This window comes from Coffea arabica, chromosome 5c (assembly GCF_036785885.1).
Source record: "Coffea arabica cultivar ET-39 chromosome 5c, Coffea Arabica ET-39 HiFi, whole genome shotgun sequence".
NCBI lineage: Eukaryota > Viridiplantae > Streptophyta > Magnoliopsida > Gentianales > Rubiaceae > Coffea > Coffea arabica.
The window spans coordinates 38302624-38324369 of NC_092319.1; the positions used below are offsets into that span (position 1 = coordinate 38302624).

At 36.3% G+C, this 21746-nt stretch overlaps 1 protein-coding gene and 1 non-coding gene across 2 annotated transcripts; one reads left to right on the forward strand and one right to left on the reverse strand.

Moving 5' to 3' along the window:
* The first annotated feature begins 1749 nt into the window (after window positions 1-1749).
* Window positions 1750-1856, forward strand: LOC113691223 (small nucleolar RNA R71). Its single transcript, XR_003448632.1, has one exon. It is a non-coding gene; the product is annotated as a small nucleolar RNA R71 (small nucleolar RNA).
* A 17162-nt stretch (window positions 1857-19018) lies between these two features.
* On the reverse strand, window positions 19019-19564 carry LOC113689395 (dirigent protein 2-like). The gene has a single exon (XM_027207173.1). The coding sequence runs from the start codon at window positions 19562-19564 to the stop codon at window positions 19019-19021; it is 546 nt and encodes a 181-aa protein (XP_027062974.1).
* Between the last annotated feature and the right edge of the window lie 2182 nt (window positions 19565-21746).

A 21746-nucleotide genomic window follows, 5' to 3' on the forward strand; every position in this document is an offset into this window, starting at 1 on the left:
CCCAACTCCAGATGCTTGATTAGAGTCACTTTCAATGCGTCTTTGCCATCTAATTTGAAAGTTTCCTGCACAAAAGGCTCAATAACGCTCAAAGCAAAGACTGAATTAAATTCCTCTGGATACTTCATTGTCTCAAAAATATTAAAGTTCACAGTTTTTCCATCAAATTCCATTGATAAAGTGCCCTCATTCACATCTATTTTGGTCCTTGCAGTGTTAAGAAACGATCTACCTAACAAAATAGGCGATGAATTTAACGACCTTTCATCTCCCATGTCCAGGATATAAAAATCTGCAGGAAAAACTAATTCATTCACCTAAACCAAGACATCCTCAACTATCCCCTCAGGATAGGTATTAGTGCGGTCAGTTAGTTAGATTATGATGGCCGTTTCTTTAAGGGGTCCTAGATTTAGAGACGTCTAAATGGTTTTTAGCATTACATTGATTGACGCCCCTAAATCCAACATGGCCTTCCTGATCGGCGTATTCCGAATCTTACAAGGGATCGTGAACATACCTGGATTCCCACATTTGGACGGAAGTTTCCTTTGGAGTATGGCTGATACGTTCTCCCTCACCGTTGCTCTTTCATCTCCTCTCAACTTTCTCTTATGAGTGCACAAGTTCTCGAGAAATTTTGTGTATTTCGGCACTTACTTGATTGCTTCGAATAAAGGAATATTGATATTCACTTTTCTGAACACCTCCAGGATCTCTTTCTCTTTCTCCACTTTCTTCGTCTTCTCGAACCTGCATGAAAAAAGAGGTAAGTTAGATTTAATGGGTACAAAGGGAGTGAGAGTTACCTCAGGGTTGTCACGGATGTGTCCTTCCTCTTCCATCTCGTTCTCGATTTCATCTTCACTCTTAGTTTTCAAGTTCGGGGCTTCGGGTCCTTCCACTTCTCTACCACTCCTCAATGTCATGGCACTTATATTCCTGGGGTTTGCTTTAGACTGCGAAGGCAATTTTCCATAGACGTGGGACTCCAGGTGATTAATGGCAGTTGCCATTTGGCTCATTCGAGTCTTCATATCTTTCATGCCCGCTCTGGTGTCCTGTTGAAACTGAGTAAAGCTCGCGACCAAGGACCTAGTCTCTTGCTGGAGTTGAGTAGTGATCGTGACTAAGGTTCTAGCCTCTTGCTAAAGCTGAGTGGTGGTTGTTGCCAAACTCTTGACAATTTTCTCCAAAGAATTTCCTGAACTAGAGGACGAGGGTTGAGCCTTTGGTTGCCACGATTGTTGAAATCCTGGTAGATGATTAGAAAATGAATTCTGTGGCTTGTTACCATAACTGAAATTGGGGTGGTCTCGCCAACCCGGATTGTACGTGCTGGAGTATGGGTCGTACGGTTTTCGAGGAGCGGGCACGCCTCCAGTCATGTTCACTTGATCAGCCCTATCCTCTTGCAACAAAGGGCACGAGTCAATGGGATGGCCCACATTCGTGCAAATTCCACAAGCCTTTGCTTGATGCATGTTTCCCATAGCTAATTGTCGAACGAAAGATGTCAGCTTCGATATCTGCTGCTGAATGAACGACGTCTCTACCTCGTTGACCCTACGGGTAGGGTTACTCTCATGAAAGCCAAACTGTTGAGAATTCTCTGCCATCGACTCAATGAGCAGCCATGCTTCCCTCAGGGTCTTATTTGCCAGTGCTCCTCCACTCGCAGCATCTATGATACTCCTGTCTGACGGTTGGAGTCCCTAATAGAAGTATTGGATCAATAATTGTTCACTAATTTGATGCTGTGGGCATCTAGTGCACAACTTATTGAACCTTTCCCAATAATCATATAGAGATTCTCCCGGATACTGCTTAATACTGTATATCTCTTTTCTTAGACTCGCAGCCCGGGATGCAGGAAAAAACTTCTCCAAGAATTTCTTCTTCAATTGGGCTCATGTGGTGATACTACCTGTAGGTAGGTAGTACAACCAATCCTTCGCTGCATCCTTAAGGGAGAAGGGGAAGGCTCTGAGTTTAATCTGCTTCTCAGTAATGCCTGGAGGTTTCATGTTGGAGCATACCATGTCGAACTCTTGAATGTGTTTATGGGGCTCCTCACCTGAGAAGGCATGGAATGTGGGTAAAAGGTGAATTAATCCTGATTTCAGCTCGAATGAGGTGTTTTCAGGCAATGTTGGAAATGTGATGCATAAGGGTTGCTGGGGCAATTCTGGAGTAGTCAACTCCCTTAGTGTCCTTGCATTCGCCATAAGGGTGTCCTCTTGGCCTTGATCATTCAAACTATTACCACTTGAATCTGATGATTTGATCTCTGAATCTAGTTCCTGAGAAGCTATGTTAGACTGCTCCTCTCTGAGTTGCCTAGTCTCTTTTCTAGTTCGGCGCGCAGTCTTCTCTACCTCCGGGTCAAAAATCAAGTTACCTGTACGAGAAGAACGAGACATAAACTAGAAAAATGCCAGACAAATCCAAATAAAATAACTTAGAAAGAAACGAAATTAACCAAAACACCGCTCTTCGGCAACGGCGCCAAAAATTAACAGGAGCTGAACCTGTGCAATAATAATTACTAAAAAGTCCTAATTACCACCACAAATAATTATAGAACAAATCCAAGTACTGAAACAGGGACTCTATGTGTGCAATGGGTTACTTGATTCACCATATTTTCGAAGAGTTTGCTCGATCCGATATACCAGATTTGTCTATAAAAATATTAATTTTGCGTATAATAGCAAGTAGGGTCGATTCCACAGGGAGCGGGTAGGAAATTATTTCTTTCCAAGTCAATAGAATAAAATTGAGGGTTGATTAATGGGATGTAAATGAAAATGAAATAAATAAAATTCAAAAGCTAACTCAACAAGTACAATTTCTTAAAAATAACAATTAGTATAATTCTATCGAAAGGATCAACTGCTCAGGCATGGTCCAATTACATGATCATTGATGCAAAGATATTTCATCCATTCATCACTAGGTTGGTTATAGTTATCAACAAGTTCTGACAACCAGTTCTTCCTTACTTTTTCGACAGTCAAGGTACGACCATTGACTGCTTCCCTAACCAGATAACAACCCTAGGTACGACCGTAGGAATTTAATTATCCAATTGCATTAAAACTAGAAGAACCCAATCCTAACCAATACACACGCTAACAGGGTTTATTTAAGCTAGATCTTACGTTTCCCCAACATAAAGCCAATTATGGTGGTCACCACTAGGTATCAACTAAACGAACAATTACAGATTCAATTTAGTTAATGTGACAGTAGGCCATTAAATTAAATCAAATACCCGGCCGTTGATATTCAATTAATAAAATACCCATGAGCAATTAATTCAGGAAACGCACGAATAGCAATAAATTGAAAGAAATAATAAAGATTCGATTAAATCTCACAGATATTATGGACCGCGCCCTCGCGTCAACCTTTGGGTAGAGGAGAAAATTAACCGCTCCTTATCATGTCAATCCCGTGTGATTTAATTGAATTCATTCAATTATTTGCCGAAGAATTGGGGAAGGGGAATTAATTGCAGTAACAACAGAAAAGGCCCTGCCTTCGCCTTTGTTTTGGAGCTGCAAGTGCAAGAACAAAAACTAATGAAAATTGTTCAGAGTCAAAGTCGAGCGAAAAGAGTCTCGTTCATACAAAGCCCAAAAAGCAATGAAGAAATCTTCCTCTTCTGACCGATGGGCAAAGGGAAATTGAAGCTTAGCTAATTGATTAGATGTCAATCTCACTTTTTCCCAATTGCGGCTAAAGAGAAGGAACCAAAAGCGTCTGACAAAAAAGGAGAAAAAGAAAACTAAAGCTAATGGCGTGATTCCTCCTGAATCTGGCTTTTTCTATTCTTTTATAGCCACCGCAGGAGAAAAGCATTAGGAACACGGCTTTTTGTCCAAGGACTCTGATCTTACGCATCTGGTCCACGTAGACCGGGTTTCTTAATTGGGTCTCCTGCTATTGGTCCCACGGATCTGGCTTTTCGGCAACATCTACCTTTTCTGGCGTGGCCACGCCCTGAGATGAAGGGTCTTCTGGAAATTTGCCTCAAGAGATTATTTTTAACGCCAATCATCTATAATTCATACAAATATGAAATATAAGCAAAACCTCAATACTCAGCACAGTAAGTAGCCAAAATTAGGACAAAATAACAGTGCAAAATGTGCTAAATAACTACTCTATCAATTCTTTAGAAGTCAAGGGATTGTTAATCAAACTTCTTGTGCTGGTACACCTCAACAAAATGGGATTGTCGAAAGAAAACATAGAGACATTCTTAATATGGCTCGTGCTCTTAGATTTTAGAGTCACTTGCCCATTAAATTTTGGGGAGAATGTGTTTTAACTGCTACATATATTCTCAATCGACTCCCTACATCAGCACTTGGAAGTAAAACCCCTTTTGAAGCACTTTTTGGCAAGCCACCAACATATAATCATTTTAGCGTATTTGGCTGTTTGTGTTATGCTGTTAATCCTCTACAACTTTTGGACAAGTTTCAACCCAGGTCAAGGCCTTGTGTGTTTGTAGGCTATCCTCAAAATAAAAAGGGTTTCAAAGTTTATGATTTAGAGACAAAAAGATTTTTCTTTTCTCGTGATGTACGCTTTCATGAAACCTTTTTTCCCTTCAAAATTCCTTCTAGCACATCATCTTCGACGCTGCCTTCCACCTTAACACCTAACACTCCCTCACCCGTTCTTGATGATGATGATCAATGTGTTGATTCTCTTTATTCTGGTCCTGAAGTGCATAATTCCGATGCCACTCTTTCCTCAATTCCCAATCATGAGCTCTCTGCTGCAGATAATCGTGTTGAAGAGATTCCGACTTCTCCACCACATCAAGAACAGCGGATTCGAAGACCTCCTGCTTACCTAAAAGACTATGTCTATGATTACCCTAATAGTTCCTACCACTCCAATTCAGTTTCCACTTCCAGAGCATCAGGTACTCCCTATCCTCTTAATTCTTATCTCTCCAATCATTGCTTTTCTCCATCTCATCAAGCTTTTCTTGCGGCTTTATTAACCGAGACTGAGCCTTCTACTTACTCTGAGGCTAGTCAAGATGAAAGGTGGAGGTATGCCATGCAAATTGAACTTGATGCCTTAGCTGCAAATCATACATGGGATCTTGCATTCTTGCCGACAGGAAAGAAAGCAGTTGGTTGTAAATGGGTGTATAAAATTAAATATAAATCAGATGGCACTATGGAGCGTTATAAAGCTCGATTAGTGGCCAAAGGATATACTCAAGAGGAGGCACTGGATTACACTGAAACATTCTTTCTTGTAGCAAAGCTAACTACAGTGCGGTGTCTAATGGCTGTTGTTGTGGCTAAAAGTTGGGAATTACATCAACTTGATGTGAATAATGCTTTTCTCCATGGTGATTTACATGAGGAAATATACATGATCCCTCCCCCTGGATATTTACCATCTGGTGACAAGAGGGTTTGTCGACTTCGTAAATCTCTCTATGGTCTTAAACAAGCATCCAGGGAGTGGTTTTCTAAATTAACTCTTGCCCTCAAACAATATGGTTTTATTCAGTCTCAAGCAGATACTACTTTATTTACCCTGAAGACTAATACCAGTTTTCTTGCAGTTTTGGTGTATGTCGATGGTATGATAATTGCAGGAAATGATTCCTTTCAATGCCAAAAATTTAAACAATTCTTGCATGGACAGTTCCATCTGAAGGATCTTGGCCCCCTTAAATTCTTTCTCGGCCTTGAAGTTGCCAGGAATCTTGAAGGAATTTTTTTGAGTCAGCGGAAATATGCTCTAGATATTTTAACGGATACTGGTCTCAGTGGTGCAAAACCCAGTTCAATTCTAATGTCTCAACAACATCAATTGGGGCATTCAACCAGTACACCCTTGGCTGATCCCTCATCTTATCGTCGTCTTGTGGGTCGACTTTTGTACCTCACTATCACACGTCCAGATATTCTGTATGCTGTTAATATTTTGAGTCAGTACATGCATTCCCCTGCATTAGATCATCATGATGCAGCAATGAAGGTTGTTCGATATATTAAGAATTCTCCAGGCCAGGGATTATTTTTTCCTTCTCAGAACAATTTGCAACTCACGGGTTTTTGTGATGCTGATTGGGGTGCATGTCCTACGACGCGACGCTCTATCACAGGTTATTATATTTCTCTTGGGCACTCGCCTATCTCCTGGCGTACTAAGAAACAACCTTCTGTGAGCTGCTCGTCTGCTGAGGCCGAATATCGTGCCATGGCTGGTACCACTAGTGAATTGTTATGGTTACGAGCTTTACTATTTGATCTCACCATTCCTCATTCGCAGCCGATGCATTTGTTTGGTGACAACCAAGCTGCACTCCATATTGCTGCTAATCATGTCTTCCACGAGCGCATCAAACATGTTGAAATGGATTGTCACTTTGTTCGTGAACGGATTTAGTCCAATGAGCTTTGTACCCATTTCATTCGTTCAGAGGATCAACCTGCTGACTTGTTCACCAATGCGCTTGGTTTTAGTTCTTTTCAACGATTGTTGTGCAAGCTTGGTGTTTCGTTCCCCCACACTCCAGCTTGAGGGGAGCTGTTAGCGTATCCCATCCGAATTAGTCTTTGTAGTCTTTGTGGTCTTTGTGGTCTACTACTTAGATTAGCAGTCAGCCTAGAGTCTACTACTTAGACTATAGTCTGCTACTAATTCTATAAATAAGCTTCCGATTGTACAAGAGAAAATAATGGGTTTTTCAATGAATATGATTACCATTCTTTGTCAGAATTTACTAAGAATAAAGCTTTTGATTACCATTGAAGGTGTAAACAAGACAAGATCACTCATTTGTGCTTTGCTGATGATCTGATTTTACTCTCTAAAGGTAATTGCGGCATTGTCAATGTTATTGAAAATGTCTTGGATATGTTTCAAAGGATTTCAGGTTTGACACCAAACAGATCCAAAAGTAAAATGCTGTTTGCTGGGATTACTAATACTGAGAAGATGTCCATGTTACGATGCTTGGGATTTGAAGAAGGAAAACTTTCTATCAAATATTTAGGCATACCTTTGATAACGTCTAAATTTTAAGCAACTGATTGTAAAGCTCTGCTCGACAAAACAATAGCTCGAATTAAATCATAGATTAACAAGCGCCTTTCATATGCCGGATGACTTCAATTGATACAGTCTTTGTTGTTATCCATCCAAATTTACTGGTCACGTATGTTTATTCTTCCAAAAAAGGTAAGTGCAAAGATTGACCGAATCTTTCGAGCCTTTCTTTTGGAAAGGTACTCAACTTAAAAAAACTGGTGCAAATGTGGCTTGAGACAACATTTGTATATTCTAAAGAAGAAGGTGGTTTGGGTATTTAAAAAGTTTCTGAATGAAATAAAGCAGCTATGGTCAAACATATATCTCACATCTTGTCCAAGATTCAGTCAATTTGGGAAAAATGGGTTAGATCCAATTTTCTTAAAGACGGAAACTTTTAGGCTGTTAAACCACCTTGTAATTGCTCTTGGGCTTGGTAAAATTACTAAAATTGAGACGAGGTGAGATAGTGTTTTAAACGTGTTATCAGAACTAGTGAATTTACGTTTCTTTGGTGGGACTATTGGCATCCAGCAGGACTTCTCCATCTTTTGCTTGAAAGGCAGATTCTCTACCAATCCAGCCTTGGGAAGATTTGACAAAGTTGCGAAAATTATACATGCTGATGCTTGGAGTTGGCCTCGGCTTCCTACAGAAAACATGAGAAATTTGGCTGACAACATGCCTAATTCTGTGCCTTCAAGTGCTATAAAAGACAAGGTGGTGTGTTGTGTAGAGAAGGAAAAAGAATTCAGTGTGCAAAAAGTTTGGAATTTCTTTAGATCAGGCGGGTGAATTCTTAGTTTATGATGGAAAAAAAAAAAGAATTCTACAACGAGGGCGATTTTTGAAATGTGTTCTGCAAATAGGGGTCTTCGCATTCCGGAAATGCGAGCTCAGTGAGCTCGTGAGCTCGCATTCCGCAAATATTGAAAATACTTCATGCAAGATGGTTCGGCAGCAGGCTCGCGGCACAGCCTTTATGGTCACTACAAGAAATATATTTTTCAGTGACAAAAATTTATGTGACAACAAAAATCTTGTCACAGATAACCTAATTCAGTGACGACATTAGGTGTCATCACAGATGAGTACAGCACAAGCATAATCAGTGACAACATTGGAAGTTGTCATTCTCAACTCGTCACGAAATAGTTGGCGCGCATCTCATTTGATGCCGCGGGAAATGAATTTATGACAACTCAAGTAAAGTCGTCACAAACGCTCTCTCTACAGTGACAACATAACTTGTTGTCATTGAAAGTCTACCCGATTCCAATTTTGTGACAACTTTTTGCATCACTGTATACTACAGTATTTTCATCAACTTTCAAGGTTTCTACTATGACACCCTAATTTTATTTTTTAGCCCCCAATTCTTTTATATTAGCAAAATCACCGAAGATATGACACCCTAATTTTATAATTTAGCCCCTATTCATTACGTATTAGCAAAATGCAAATGATATAATAACAAACTATTTTTAGATATTTGTAATTTTTGCTAAGTTGACATAATAGACATGTCTGAGCATAAAAATGTTTTCACGAATTGTTTATTATTCCTTATAACAACCCCCAAAAATCAATAACTGAAATAATTTGAAAAAGTGTAATTGAATATAATTTGTAGTCTAATGTTAGCACTGTGAAAGATTAGTATAACGTGTAATACATCATAAGTAATAATTATTTTTATATGGAATGGGTATATACGAAATTAAAATTATTTAGTAAAATATCTGTCGTGCAATAAGATTGAGAGTTGTAACACATTTAACAGAATATTTGATTACATGTTTCTTTTAATTTATTATAAAAACTAAGTAATAGACAAAAAGTAAGATAAGCATGAGTAAGAAGTACTAAACTGTATATAAGCAATTCTATAGTATTTTCATCAAATTTCACTAATTCTACTATGGCACCCTAATTTTATTATTTAGCCCCCAATTCTTTTATATGAGCAAAAGCACCGAAGATATGACACCCTAATTTTATAATTTAGCCCCTATTCATTACGTATTAGCAAAATGCAAATGATATAATAACAAACTATTTTTATATATTTGTAATTTTTGCTAAGTTGACATAATAGACATGTCTGAGCATAAAAATGTTTTCACGAATTGTTTATTATTCCTTATAACAACCCCCAAAAATCAATAACTGAAATAATTTGAAAAAGTGTAATTGAATATAATTTGTAGTCTAATGTTAGCACTGTGAAAGATTAGTATAACGTGTAATACATCATAAGTAATAATTATTTTTATATGGAATGGGTATATACGAAATTAAAATTATTCAGTAAAATATCTGTCGTGCAATAAGATTGAGAGTTGTAACACATTTAACGAAATATTTGATTACATGTTTCTTTTAATTTATTATAAAAACTAAGTAATAGACAAAGAGTAGGATAAGCATGAGTAAGAAGTGTTATACTGTATATAAGCGATTCTATGCATGTTAAATTTTTGAAACATGTTTTATTGTGTAAGTTTTATTGTAAGGTAATTTCTTAAATAATATGTATATTGAGTTGTCCAAACCCAAAAAGATGTATATAGACACAAACAAGCATACATATATATACATGCACAAAAAAGAAACCAATATCAAATAATTTATTTGATATTTATAGATGAGATTAAGGAAAAAAAAGAGATTAAGTATGAAAAAAGAAACCTGAAAAAAAAATTTGGCTAAAAAAAAAAAGAAAAAAGATGTATGAAGCTAAAGGCGTGAATCCTGGAATCTCAAAGACGTGCTTAGATGTCAAAAAAAAAAGAGCGCCAGTCTGAAATCTGAAAGAGGCGCCAGGCGGGTGGCTGAAATCTCTACAAAACGACGTCGTTTTGGTTGTTCACATACAAACAAAAGTCTCGCCGCTTCTCTCTTCCAACACTTAGACAAATTTCATTCTCAGTCTTTCCTTCCTATGGTGAACTAACCCTTCCTTCCCGTAGATTCGAAATGCCGCTCGCCACCGTTAGCCGCTGAAGTCCGCCGCAATCCACCACCATCAGCCGCTGAAGTCCGAGCTATCCAGCACCATAATTTATTCTTCAGCATTTCCTTCACCACTGACGATAGCCCTTTCTCCCCTCTATTGACCCGCAAACGCGTCGAGCTCTTTAGCACCAGCTCAGGTGAAGGAAAATAGAGGAGGGCTTTGGCAGTAGAACAAAACAGAGGGAAAAGAACAAAACAAGAAAAAAAGAACAAAATAGAGGAGAAAAAAAGGGCGGCGCACAAGTGAGCAAGAAAAGCTGAGGGGGAAGCCTGAGAAAGGGCGGCTAGGTTTTAGAGGAGAAAAAGAGAAACAGAAGAGCAGAGAAGCAGCTAGGGTTCTTGGAAGGGAGGCCTTGAGCGTGAAAAGAAAAAAAACAGAGTGAAGGAAGAGTGGCGGCTGACGGGAAGATCAGGAGAGAAAGACGCGGCAACGGACAGAGGAGGAAGAACCAGGTCACCACCAGTCCGCGTCCGCTCTGCTGCTGCCTGCCATCGCCAACACCGCGCACAACCTCCTGGGCTGCTACCGTTCTCTGTAACACTAGATGAAGGCTCTTGGACGAAATCAGACCTAGTCATCTTCCAATTCCAACTCACCGTCTTCGGCTTCGTCATAATCGCCGTCGCCACCGCTCAAGTAAGAGCACTATAAGTCGCCCCTTTTTCTTTGAATTTCAGTTCCTTCCCAAGTCCTTTAAGCATGTCTGCCATGGCTTCGTTTATTGCAATTGCCCCGTTGATTGTTCAAATTTTAGCATGCGCATGTTATATCATGATTGAATTTGAAATCCCTTGTACTTCTGATGATTTTGGGGCCAACCGTGGCTTCATTTGAGCAAAGAATTGCTGGAATTTTTCATGTTCGTTTACTGTTTGTTGAAATGCCCAAGTGGTCTAACAGCAGGCCGTAACAGGGCATTCGTTCAATGCTCATTGCTGCATTTTATCTTTCCCTATCCCTGTCTCAAGTTTTGGTTGATGAACTTGTAAATCTGATTAGCATATCAGGACTGCCTCTGAATTTCATAGCTTTCTTTCTAATAACTACACATTGTGAGATTTTTTTTTCCCCGAAGGGTATGACATGCTCTGCCCTACAAAATGGGAGAAAGTATCACAAGTACTGCTGCATGCATATCTGCAGCCATTGATGTGAACTATTACTTCTAGAAACAGGATTAGGACATGTCCAAATCCTGAAACTCTACCAATTTTTAGCAATTCATTTGCACACTGTAGTTCTTGAGTTTACATGCTTGATTCTAGAATATAGCATCAACAGCACAGGTGAGCCATAATGAAGAGATGAGATTCTTTGATAGGCACTATTAAAGGGAACAACTTTGTCTCTTTTTACAAAAGAATTGTTGCTTCATGGAAGAGCGGTTCATTGTATTAGTTAAACATATACCATTTTTTTCAGTCATGTCCCAAGCATTTGACTTCTGAATTTTAACCTGCCATTTGTTGGACAATATGATGAAAGTGTCACCTCTGCTTTGTAGCATAAAAACCAGGTGGTGAATGAGGAGCTATGGAACGAGGCGAAAACTTATGGTGACATCCAACTGATGCCATTTGTTGACTACTATAGCCTTATCACATGGAAGACTTTAGCTATATGCGTATTTGGGGTAATGTCCTGTCTCTTTAAAGCTCATGGAAAGTTTCGAGTGCCTCTTTGACTTAAATCTTTTGAACAGACACAGGTTGTTTCAGCAAAATTTGTCATGAAGACAGACGATGATGCATTTGTTCGGGTGGATGAAATTTTGGCCTCCTTGAATAGGATTAATGTGAGCCGTGGTTTGCTTTATGGGCTCATTAATTCTGATTCACATCCTCATCGAAGTCCTGATAGCAAGTGGTACATTAGTCCTGAAGTAAGTTTGTCCTGAATGCATCTCATTCTGTGGTTAGTTTATTGTTAGGGCCTAATCCTTTTATCACTGAAAATCTATATCTGAGATTAGATATGCACATAATACTTTCTCATTCTGAAGTGAACATGTTCTTGTTAATACAGATTAAGGAGTTTTGATGTGCACATAATATCCAATGTAAACTAGAAAGTTCTCTTAGAACTCTTGAACGTGGTTCAGTTGTACTCCACCACATTGGAGCTTTCTTGAAACAAAAAATATGGCGGATTTGGCTAAATGAATATATGCATTTGCTTAGTTGATCCTTTCTTTTGGTGGCGTTTTTGGTGTTTTGTGTGTTTTGGGGGGGGGGGCAATGTAGATTTACATAGTAAAGCAAAGCCTATACTAGATACAAGTAGATCAGCAAAAACACTTCTGGGATAGGTCCCATTCCAGAGCTAATTTCCAAGGTTACTATGTTAGTGGAATCTTCCACCAAGCTACTACCACATGTTGTATCTCATCCACAATTAATGGACCTCATAATACTGACAGCTGAAGTTGCCTAAGCTCTGAAGAAAATCTTTCAATAAATAATAAACTTTGCACCCCTAAATCAATTGTCATTCCGTTTTTTAAGTGATCCACCCTAAAAAAAAAGTTGGTTTTTTAGCTTCCTGTTTCATCTGTGATCAAGAATAGTTAAAAGTTTGAGGTTCGGACATGCTCTTCATGAAAATGCAGAATAATAATCACAACAATGTTGTTTGATTTATACTTTGGGTAACTTTCAAGATTTTATAGTTGTACAAAGTTTAATAGTGCCTTTATCAAGCTACGCTTTTATTCTTGGTCCACAAGAAAGATTCAATAGAGAAATAGATTAGTTGTATACTTTCGTAGTACGCAATTAACTGTCAATGGTTTGTTCTTACTTACTATTCAATATATATAATTTCACTCTATTTTTGTGTTAAGCAATTTACTTAGATTGCTATAATTTCAAATTAGAGTGACATTAGTTTTTATAATATGGTGCCTATCTAGAAGTGTAGTTCCAGTTTTAACACCAGTGCTCATTGCTTCAATTTTGGTAACATGTAGGTTCTAACACGATTCCCAAGAAGAAGAAGCCAGTCATTGCTGTGAAGATGGTTTTTGAATTGAAGACTACAAGGCCTATCGTGCTCATGTTTTGTTCTAGATGGGAATCGTGGTCATATTTTTGTATAGAACTTTACTACTCTCTATTGTGGATGGGAAATCACTAGTATTGTAACTGAATGGCTTATTTTGGATGGTGCATGGTTTATGACTCATTTGAGGCAACATTTATATATATGTATTTGGGTTGATCTTCTATTGGAAATGAATGTTGGTTTTCTTTTCGTATGTTGGTTTTTTTTTCTCCTTGGTACTCAATGAACGTTTTGTGATTCTTGGCAGCTATGTTGCGTAATTAACATTAGCTTATTGCTTTTTACAAAAAATAAATGACAATAAAAAAGTTGTCACTGCCAACAAGTTTTACTAGTGACACTAGAAAGTCGTCACTTTTTATGGATGGAAAACAATGACAACAAAAGTCGTCACTGAACGGAAGCATAATGTGACAATTCCAAGGGTTGACTATGACAAGAATTTAGCCAGCTTAGTGACAATAAAAGTCGTCACACAATGTACAACAATGAGTGACGACAAGAGTCATCACAAAAGCGAAATCGTTTGTGACGACTTTCAAAAGTCGTCACATGGACCCCCTTTTGTGACATAGAACTAGTGACAGCTCTATGACAGCAGTAAAAGTCGTCACTGACTTTTTTTGTGACGACTTCTGAATTTTTAGTGACGACTTTCGCCTGTCACAGAAACGCAATTTTCTTGTAGTGGGTGTCTGATGTAGTTTCCTTTCATCCGACTGCAACTAATGACTTGAACAGTCAACACTTAGACTATAGTAATAAAAATTCTAAACATTTTCCATCTGCTGAGATTTGTGTTTATAATCAATAACCCTGGTTTCATTGGAAAATTAGAAATTTCTCTAGATCAGGCAGACTCATTGTCACTTGGCGCAATATTGTTTGGTATCCAAAACCCATTCCCTGTCGTTCCTTCATCCTTTGATTGGCTCCTCAAAAGAGACTATCAACCCAGGATAAACTTCTCAATTATGGTGTTATTGATTGGCTGTTCAAAAGAGACTATCAACCCAGGATAAACTTCTCAATTATGGTTTGCATCAGTTTCGTGTGTGTCGTGCAAATGTTGAAAGTCATGATCATTTATTTTTCTCTTATCCGTTCACTTACAGATTATGGTAGTGATTGTTGCAGAAATGCAATATCATATGGTTCGATGGTAGTTGGCAGAAAACTATTAGTTGGGCTAACATGACTATAAAGGCAAAAAGTGTTCGGAATTTGGTGCTTAAACTGGTGCCAACTGCAACAGTTTATTATATTTGAAATGAAAGAAACCAAAGGATATTCAAAAACTCTAATGTTGATGCTATAAGTCTACAGAGACAAGTATGCTTCTTAGTGAGAAGTAAGCTGATGTGCTTGACGGGGATTAGTAAGGATACGTTTGAAGAAATTGAAGTTTAAAAACTGAAATCTAAAATTTAAAATTTAAAGAATTAATTCATTGAGTACTAAATCTGGTACATTTGAATGTGTGTTATATTTAGTGATAAGTGAATAGTTTATCATTTATTTTCTGAAGTAAATTTTTTTTAGAAAATTCAATATCACCTTATTAATTCAGATGTTCTATTTTTTATTATCAAATGTATCTAAATATACTAAAATCTAAATCTATTAAATTTAAGTGTTAAATTGAATTATTAAAAGAGGTCTAAGTCTCAACCCACTATAACGCCAATGAAATTTGTCTCAATCTATATTTCTGCCGTAGCTATTCATCCAATGAGCTCTATCCATATTCTCTAATCACATGTGAGAATATTCTTGCTGCGGTATAACCTTGTGGGATGGAGCTTGTTTCATCTTTTCAAAATTGCTCTAATTATAGTTTGGTTGTAACATTGTTGGCTAGATTTTGTTTGTGCATGTCCCATTTTTTATTTGACTGATTCCATATTGTGGATCAACTTTATCGTAGTGAAAATTTTCAATTCTGCAAACGTAACGAAAATAGGGGACTATGGTGCTTTGATTAATCGTTAATACGGAAATTAAGACCGCTTAATTATCAGCCAACAACTTTGACATCAAAGCTGGTGTAGCGCCATTTTGCATAGAAGAATTAGAAAACTATTATGCAAAAGAAAAACAGAAGATTGAAAACTGACCTATGCTCAAATTTGGGAAAATGTAACCTTAAGACAAAGAGTTGGTAATAATACTGTTCTACCTATGATTGTTGTATGAAAATTTCCTCATTAGTTTGAAAAATTGATATAGTATTTTTATTTCATGAGGTTTTGTATCTTCTCAATGTTGCATCACAATTGGTGAGCATGGGTGAATAAATAAACAAGAAGTATAATATGGATTCTTTTAGGGTTTCATTAACATATGTAAAATTACACTTAACTTATTATGCGAAAACACACCATTACAAATATTCCTTCAATGTCATTAGATACTTTTCTAGATTAACTATATTTAAAAAAAAAAAAAAACCTAATCCTTGGGACGCATCTCTTAGCAATAGGGACCCGTTAGTCAAATCGTATTTGTATGTCTTATATGTTTTAGAAGAAGGATTTGGCTAAAGGGAACGTTCATTAAGAGGGGTTTCAAGTATTAATTGTTTTGGAAAAGAATGAAATTAATTTGAAAAAGTGATTAAATGCACACAACGCATAATAAACATAAACGGGCATTTACACAGTAAATCAAGATTAATATAGGTGTAATAACAGTGTCTATTGGCAATATACTGGAAAAATCTTAATAAGAAAATTGACATAATTGCGAAAGTGATTCAGACTTCAAATTGCGTGTTTCCAGTAAATCTAAATAAAGTGAGATTTATTTTCTTTGATGTACAATGATCGGGTGGGATAACTGCCATCTGTTACTTTAGAGCTGCATGTATGGTGATCTATTGACCATCGACTATTCCATCGATGAATATATTTATTACTAGAATAGATTTCTTTTTTTTTTTTTTGATAAAACAGAAGTCAGTTGGAAATTGTGTAGTATGATTTGTTTGACAAAACAATCTGTACTAATGACAAAAAATACATAAAATATTTCACAGTTATATATTTGATCTTTCAAATCATTAAATTTAATAGAGTTATAAAATATAAAAAATTACAATGTAACTTGTAAACCATTGGATTTGATCAATTGTAAAAGCTGCTCCTTAGATATCTATGTATATCAATTTCCTCATATCTATTATGTAATTGTTTTAAACTCAAAACTGATGTTGAAATTTGACAAAAAGAGTCAAAAAATTTTATATCTATATATATATATGTATGTGTGTAAAAACTCTTAGATCTGGGAAAAAATAACAAAAACAAAACAAAACTCTAACTAAGATAGTTTTGGAGAGAAGAAAACTCTCATTGATAAAACATTAGGAGAGACGTCATTAAACATAAAATAAAAAGGAAGAAAGAGGAGAGGAAAGACGACCTTGGTTTGAGAGCAAGATCCCCTTTCTATGGAGGAAGAAAGGTAAAGAGAAGGTTGAAAGTGATGAGAAGGCAAGGACAACGGATGGGTAAAAAGAAAAGAAGCCAAGACGTTTATTAGAATGGATTCTAATATTATATAATCAACCAATGATTACCGGAAATCCACAAATATGCCCAACGCATTAGCAAGATATTTATTTCAAGATCTTAACTCAATTTTATTAATTAATTTCAAAAAAATTGTTGAGCATGGTGCCAGACACGTTAGGAGAATTTATTATTTTTTGAGAGACAATAATCTCACCAGTATTTTTTTTTTTCAACAAACGGCATTAGTCACCAGTATTTTTTAAAGCAACAAATAAACAACCATTTACTTTATAAATCAACCAATTGAGCGTGCGTTCATTTGTCACTTCAAAGTTACTCTGCCACGCGAGGCATTGTGTATTCCAAAGATGAATATAACCACTGGATTAGACTAATCTTTAGTTAATTAACCAATGATTATCAGAAACCCATAGATAAGACAAGACAAATGCATCAGCAGGATATGCATTTGAAGATCTTAAATCAATTTAAAGATTTTTTAGCATCGTCTGTTACACGTTAGGAGATTTCGGAAATGCTTGACAGTCAAAAGTAGCTATATATATATATATATATATATATATATATATATATATAACTAGTTAGGTAAAAAGTCATTTCCCATTGGAAAAGATGTAAGTAATTTAAAGAAATTGGCTTTAGAGGCTACCGTACCCCCATTTATACTAAGGAGTGCTTATAAAATTATCAGTCTCAATTTTACTCTGCAGTGTAGGTAATAACAAAATAAATATAAATAGTAAAATAATAAAAGTTGCGACTAATATAATAATATGTAAAAATATAATAAATTTTAGGACACAAATCTCAATTAGCATGAAAATTTATTGTGTTTTTACTTGTTATTGTGTTAGCATGGTGTAGGACATGTTAGTGATCCTAAGGTTGCCCCGGCAAGGCAATACTAAAATGATTGCAATTAATTTTATTTGGATTACTATTTTAAAAAATTTTATAAAAAATATATATATTCTAACAATTTGATATATATAAAATAAAAAAAATATTTATAAAAAAATAAAAATTTTCTTCGAAAAATTATAATTCAAACAAGGCTACGTCATAAAAGTCCTTAAAAGGGTGCCCGTATCAGCCACATCTTGAGCACCCTTCCAGCTCCGTAAAGAAACATAATCTACTACAGAACAGAAGTAGTCCAACGAGGTTAGCTCGTGAAAAGGAATTTACACTCTTAACTTGAACAATCCATGGGTTACATAATGATGAAACTACAGTAATCCATTTTTGACGAGTTTTAGCATCAATCATGACTCTTGGGTACAGTTAGCCGCGTTACAAACAACAACTCAAGTAGGGTCATTCATTTCATTAATTAATATATTCTCTGCTTTTATAATCTTTCAAGTTGAACATTGTAGGTGGTTTGTTAATACTTGATTTTAATATTCGCAAAATTCATGTAAATCATTAATTTATTGAAAGTAGATACAATCAACACAAATCTGTAGTAGTATTAAATTTTCTATGATAAACATAATAAAAGTCTTACATTTACCTAAAAAACAAAGGATTATTTATATTGAATTTGATACTCATAGCATATCTTCCGGAATTACTTATACTCCCTTCCTCTGTTCTAAAATGTTTGGTATACTTTTCATTTTGAAATGTCGCAAAATATTTGTCATGTTACAAAAATCAACAATATTTTTAGCCTCCATTTCCAATGTTGTCCTTTTTTCTATCCATACATATCTTATATTCAAATTCAAAATTTGAAATTTAGAGACTAAGATTAAAAAAAGAAGTACAAACATCACAACTAAAAAATTATTTTCAAAAAATTGTATTCTACAAACATATTCGGACAGAAGAACTACTATTTACATCTCAATCAACGGAAGCAAAATAGTGTCGGCAGCAAAACGACATCTCAACCAACGGACGCAAAATAGTGTCGGCAGCAAAATAAGACATCTCATTTTTGTTTCGATCACATCTTGATGTTAACCATTAGCAGACTTAGTGGATTATATTGCTCCAGAGGTCAAGGTACCTCTTTTCTGGCTGTGGTGCGGCACTGATGCTTTACTTTGTTTATATAAGAAGAAGAAGAAAATCCAACAAAACCAACACTGAGTATTGCAAAGTTCAAACCATATTGTTTCATTGATAGAGTTCAATTTCCCAAATGTTAAGTCCATCAAGAAACATACACTTCACACCATACCATTCTTTCTAATACATGGAGAAACTCTTGGCCTGATGATGACCTATTGCTCCGAGGGTCAAGTTTATTTTAACTTTATTTGTAAAATTATATATATATATATATATAGACACACACATATATCAGTTATTAACGAGCAGCAGTATCAGCGAAGTCTTCCGGTATATCCTGTCTAATGTAGAGGTCCCACCTTGCAACGACCAGATCTGGTGCTACGGTCACCGGCTGGACGGTAGTATACCCTGTTGCATACACAAATCGATTGGTTCCTCCTACAATTGCCGTTTGATTGACATCGGCAGACGAAATTCCCTTTAATTCCACAGTGCTACCACTGTACTCTCCGGTGGTGAAGTGAATACTTGCGAGAACCTGTATGGTGGTGCCATCAAGGGATACTACTGCACCAATGCCTTGTAAACGACCAACTAGTTGGGATTTGATTGAAGCGCTTTGTGTCAAGATATTATCAGCGACGTAAACACTTCCAAATTGGCTAAAGGACCAAGTTACGTTGCGGAGACCTGCAACTAGGAAAGCAGACTGACCAGCTCCGCTTCGAACTTCATGTTCGTACACCGTCAAATGTGTGACCGATGTCCTTGACTGTGCCAAGCTTGCTAGCAAAAGCACGCTGAGAATTTGGAGGGATGCTATGGCTAAACTCTTCGCCATTGTTTTGTTGCAGAAACAAAGGAGGAGAAGAAAGAAGGAAACGAGTTGGTGTGGTGTCAGGTACACGGCTGATGAGGAGTATTTATGGGACCGCAGTTGCGGGGAACAGAACGATCCTCTTTTTCTTAACAAAAAAATCAAAAAAAAAAAAAGGAAAAAAAAGTCTGTTACGTAATCGCTTTTCAATTGCAGTATTGGAAAATCCTTTTGTCACAATCGGTAACTTGACGGTAGTTATAACATATAAATTTTGCTGTACTAAAATTTAAGTTTGACTCCACTTATTGTGGCTCTTAGCTCCGCTCAAGAATTTTCAAGGCCCCAAGCTCCGATTCTTCACCAATCCCTCGATTCATTGCACATTATTTGGTAGTGTCTGCATCTGTTAGACTAATTTTTGCCGTGAGAGTGCAGGCATTGCACAATGGAACTATGACTGGCCCTCGAAGTTTACTTCAAGTTGCCAACTATCATTTGAATCAGGCATCCAGTCAATGAAATTAAACAAAGAAAGACGGCCAGGCAGAGAGATACAACATCTTAGTCCCAGTATTCGTCCAAAAAACATGCTGAAAGTTTTGTTGTTATTTTCCATGTTTGAAGACTTTCTCGTTATTTTACTCCTTATTGTAAAATTTGTAGAAAAATTTTTATGTACACGAGGGTTTGGAAAAATTGAAAAACTTTTCTTTTTTTTTTCCCTTTTTTTCTCTCTTTCCTCTTTCTTCTTCCTCCCCACACCAGATTTGCTCTTCCTCTTAATGAAGTATGAATTAATGAAGGTTTTTTTTTTTTTTGGGCGATGAGTGAAGGTTATTATTGTAGGACTGTAATTATAGAACCGTCAAAAATTTTGGAACTTCGTCTAAAACTCATATAGAGAATGGTCAAAGACAAACCTACTTACCCAAAGAAAAATTTGTTAAAAATTTAATCTGAGTAACGTTTAAAATTAATACTAGTAATAAAATGCCACTAGTAATGGTAAAGCCGAGCCTCCGCTTTGACTACTCTCTGGCCATTTAGAGCAGAAAAGGGCAGATTGATATATTTATAGGCCTATAATGTTTCTTTGTTGCATTAGTCGCAGCCAGAAGTTTCAATAGAGAAGAAATTTCTTTGCCTAGTCCGGTAAATTCTTGTGGGTTACTTGGGTGGTTAATAGTATAATTCTTTACAGGATAAAGCCCTACAACTTTTTTTGCCTCCATGCATTGAATTTTAGAGTCACCCCACTTAAGATTACAACAAAGCCTAATTTCATAGTTCCACATGAATCAATCTTGAGCAGCTGAGGATATTATGGTTCTTTAATTGGTTGGTACGAACTTAAGACCTGCTTATCGTGATATTTTCTTTCTTTCTTGCCTTTGGACTTTTGCCTGGATGAAATTATTGTCAATTCTTGACTAATTAAATTGAAAGGATAAAAAAAACTCCTCTCGCTCCCTTCTTTTTGAACTCTTCCATCAAGACCTTCTTCATCTCTCCCATGGGAGAGAGACCAAATCTGGTCTTTACCCATGAGAGGAAGTACTCTTTATAGTTTTTAGTTTTTCTTATTTGAATAAATTTTTTCCTAAGATTTTCTAATAAGAGGTTCTTCTCTCCTAAGATCTTCTAGTAAGAGTTTCTTCTCTCCTAAATTATTCTAGTGAGAGTTTTATTCTTTTCTGGATTTTTCCTTGCTAGAGTTTTTTAGGTTTTTATTTTTGTGGAATTTGAGATTTCGTAGATCTAGAATTTAGTTTCTCATATTTGCAATTTCTCCACTATTGTTAGATATAAATTTCTCTTTGGACTTGAAATAGTTTTAAATAGATTTGATTGTCAGCAGACATGCACTGATGTACTGAACTACAATAATTCATTCGGATGGAAGATATATAGAAGCATTAATTTTATCTTTATTTGTATTATTTTCTTAGATTTATTATATCTATTTAATTCAGATATATATATATATATGTGTGTGTGTGTGTGTGTCATGTTTGTTTGATGTATTTTCTGCCATTAGTGCAAATTTGCTTGAATGAAATGATTTTTTTCTTTCAAAAAAAAAATTGAAAGGATAAAAAGTCTATCCCTTTGACAATTGACAGTATTTAGCCAGCAATTTGACATCTAAGAAGGTCTTTCGATGAGAAATTAAATCAAATCTTAGTTGCTAGTTCTCCCATTT

Coding starts and splice junctions, on each gene's coding strand:
- LOC113689395 (XM_027207173.1), bottom strand. CDS start 19,564: ATGGCGAAGAGTTTAGCCATAGCATCCCTCCAAATTCTCAGCGTGCTT.